This window comes from Pteropus vampyrus, unplaced genomic scaffold (genome assembly GCF_000151845.1).
Source record: "Pteropus vampyrus isolate Shadow unplaced genomic scaffold, Pvam_2.0 Scaffold217, whole genome shotgun sequence".
NCBI classification, from domain to species: domain Eukaryota; kingdom Metazoa; phylum Chordata; class Mammalia; order Chiroptera; family Pteropodidae; genus Pteropus; species Pteropus vampyrus.
The window spans coordinates 2,859,237-2,861,624 of record NW_011888998.1 but is presented as its reverse complement, the minus strand read 5'-3'; the positions used below and the strand labels follow the sequence as shown (position 1 = coordinate 2,861,624).

Genomic DNA, 2,388 nt, shown 5'->3' with positions numbered 1-2,388 from the left:
TTGAGTGACCTCCGTTATCCAGTTTGATAACCTCTCTGCTATGGTGGCACTGAATCCACACACTGGGAGTGGGGAGGTCTCAACAGAGGAACAATTAACGTTCCCTGGTGGTTTAGTGGTTAGGATTTTGCACTCTCAACAGAGGAACAATGGATACCACAGGCACTTCTGTACAGAGCAAGTCTCGCCCCAGCCCTCACTCCAACAACTCAGTGTCCCCCTGTAAGTCCCTGGTGCCCCCTGTGCAACCGAACTAGAGCTGGTGCTCAGAGAGAACAGGTTCGTCACCACGAAAGTCTGCTTGCGGACACAGCCCCTTGAAGAGGCGTCTGTAGCTGCAGCTGCCACAGCCTCCATCCCACTGAGCTACTCAAGATTGGGCACACTTGTGTCCTCACCCGGTCCTACCTTCTGCCATTGGAGGGTGATTTCTTAGTTCTCTCCCTAGTTGCATGGCTTGTTCATCTAGATCCCAGGCAATTTTCCTTGCTGTTTGCTCCCTGTTTCTGTCATAACTTTGATTTGGTTGCCAGAGAGATGAATAGAACATGTATTACCTACGCCATTTTTTTCTCCTTTCCAAGTTTTCTTTCCTACAATTTTGATCTCTCTTTGGGACAATGACAATGACATTTACCTTGGCTCAAGATACACCTCCTTACATAGACAGAAATCTCAAAGAATACCTCAGGGAGTAGCAAAGTATGCCTGAGCATAAAAATGTGGCAGCTATTAGTGTGGAACTTCCTCTTATTCGAAATGCAAAAAATACTTGCACAAACCATACACTAAATATGAGGGTCCTACTTCTCCATCTCCCCAGGATCCTGTTTTTGTCATATCCCCCTGGGACAAGAGATGGAGCTCAATTTTCCAAGGCTAAGGAAAGCTCCCCAAATTGCCACCACCCTGTTACCAGGATGGAAGTACCTGTGGTCTGGAGACTATACCTCCAGGGTTGAGCCACATCCTACATCCTCTTTTCCGTGTGACCATGCCTTCAGTGCATAGTCACAGATAGACAACTTATGGAAAATACCTTGAATGCTGGTCTCCAGGAACAAATGAAGCAGCAGAAGAATTTCCAGAGCCTGTTGCCACTTCACCCTTTTGGAGTACATGCTACTCTTCAGAGCTTTCCAGGAAGGCTGGAACCAGGCAAGAAGCAGGCTAGAAAGAGACTGAGGGCTCTAGTGCTCTTGAGTTCGTGGCCCTGGGTTAGAGAAAAATTTCCACTGAGCTTTTTCTCTCCACACAGAAGTTCATGGGTGGAGCCCGGAGACCAGAAACAGGAAGGCCTATAGATTTTTTTTTTTCTGAGAGCACCACGGAAATGAAGAAACCGTTTTTTTTTTTTTTTAAATATGCATTGGTTCTGTTTTCTAGGGAGAGAATTCATAGCTCCTGTTAGATTCTCAGAAGTATCAGTGCCCAGGAAGAAATCATGCTGATTAATCCAGAGGTTAAAATTAGCAGGTACCCACTCAAGCCTTCAGTGGATTTCTAGCCTGAGCCAACTTTAAGTCAAGTCAGTGAGTCTCATGTGGGTAGGTCTCTTTCAGAGCAGAAAGTCCCAGAAATCAGACTTACAGCCTTAGTGCTACACCTCCCACTCTTTTAGCCCCACCCCCAGGCTCTTTTTCTCTTTTGGTAAATCACCGCTTGAATCTTTACCTTGTCCTATCCACTGAACAGTACTGGAAAACCAGAATTACTTGGCCCAAAAGAATGCATTCTCCATCTTTGTGGTCTAAGAAATTTCAGACCCATCCTTCTTGAATCTAAATTAATTATTTGTGCAGCCAGGGCACTTTGGCAAGCCATGGTCCCTGATAACGGCATATTTGTAACTATTTCTGACTTGGAGACATTTCTGATCCTCAACATGGAGGTAACCAATAAAAACACTGCTCTCCTCAATCTACGAACCCTTTGTGATGGAAGTAGTCCTCCTCCCCAAAGGACCAGCAAGGAAACTGGTTGAGAGCTTGGGCCCTCTGGGGGGTCAATTATACTAATTTGCAGAGCTGCTAAGCAACTGACAAATGTCGAGCTTCTACCAAGTTCCCCCCCCTTTTTTTTTTTTTTGAGAAAGATTGACGTGATACAAGCCTCAGGAAAACAGAGCAGACATCTCCATGTCTGTCACCCCACACACACCAGCCAGCCCCCATCCCTCCTTGCCCAAGCCTGGCACATGGCAGAGACACACTTGGGTCAGCAGAGGGCAGCAAAAAGTCAGGGAATCTGAGTCAAGGCATCAGTGCTGTGGTCTGCCTGAGGAAGCAGGTGTTTTTTCTAGTGGGGAGGGAGCTGGAACATCAATACAGAAGGCAAGTGCAGAGACAGCCCAGGCATGTGACTCACCAATTTTCTTATGTGAGAACT

The 2,388-nt window shown here is 46.5% G+C and overlaps 1 protein-coding gene across 3 annotated transcripts in view; it reads right to left on the bottom strand.

Annotated features, from left to right (window-relative positions):
• The window catches only part of CD48 (CD48 molecule), a 29,408-nt gene extending 28,167 nt beyond the window's left edge, over positions 1–1,241 (bottom strand). For 2 of the 3 annotated variants that reach the window (XM_011373051.2, XM_011373052.2), the window contains exon 1: positions 1,040–1,241. In XM_011373051.2, coding sequence (XP_011371353.1) covers positions 1,040–1,121 — 82 coding nt within the window. In that variant the 5' untranslated portion in view covers positions 1,122–1,241. The remainder of the gene's footprint in view (positions 1–1,039) is intronic. The other variant, XM_011373053.2, reaches the window with a different exon arrangement.
• Positions 1,242–2,388: the final 1,147 nt, after the last annotated feature.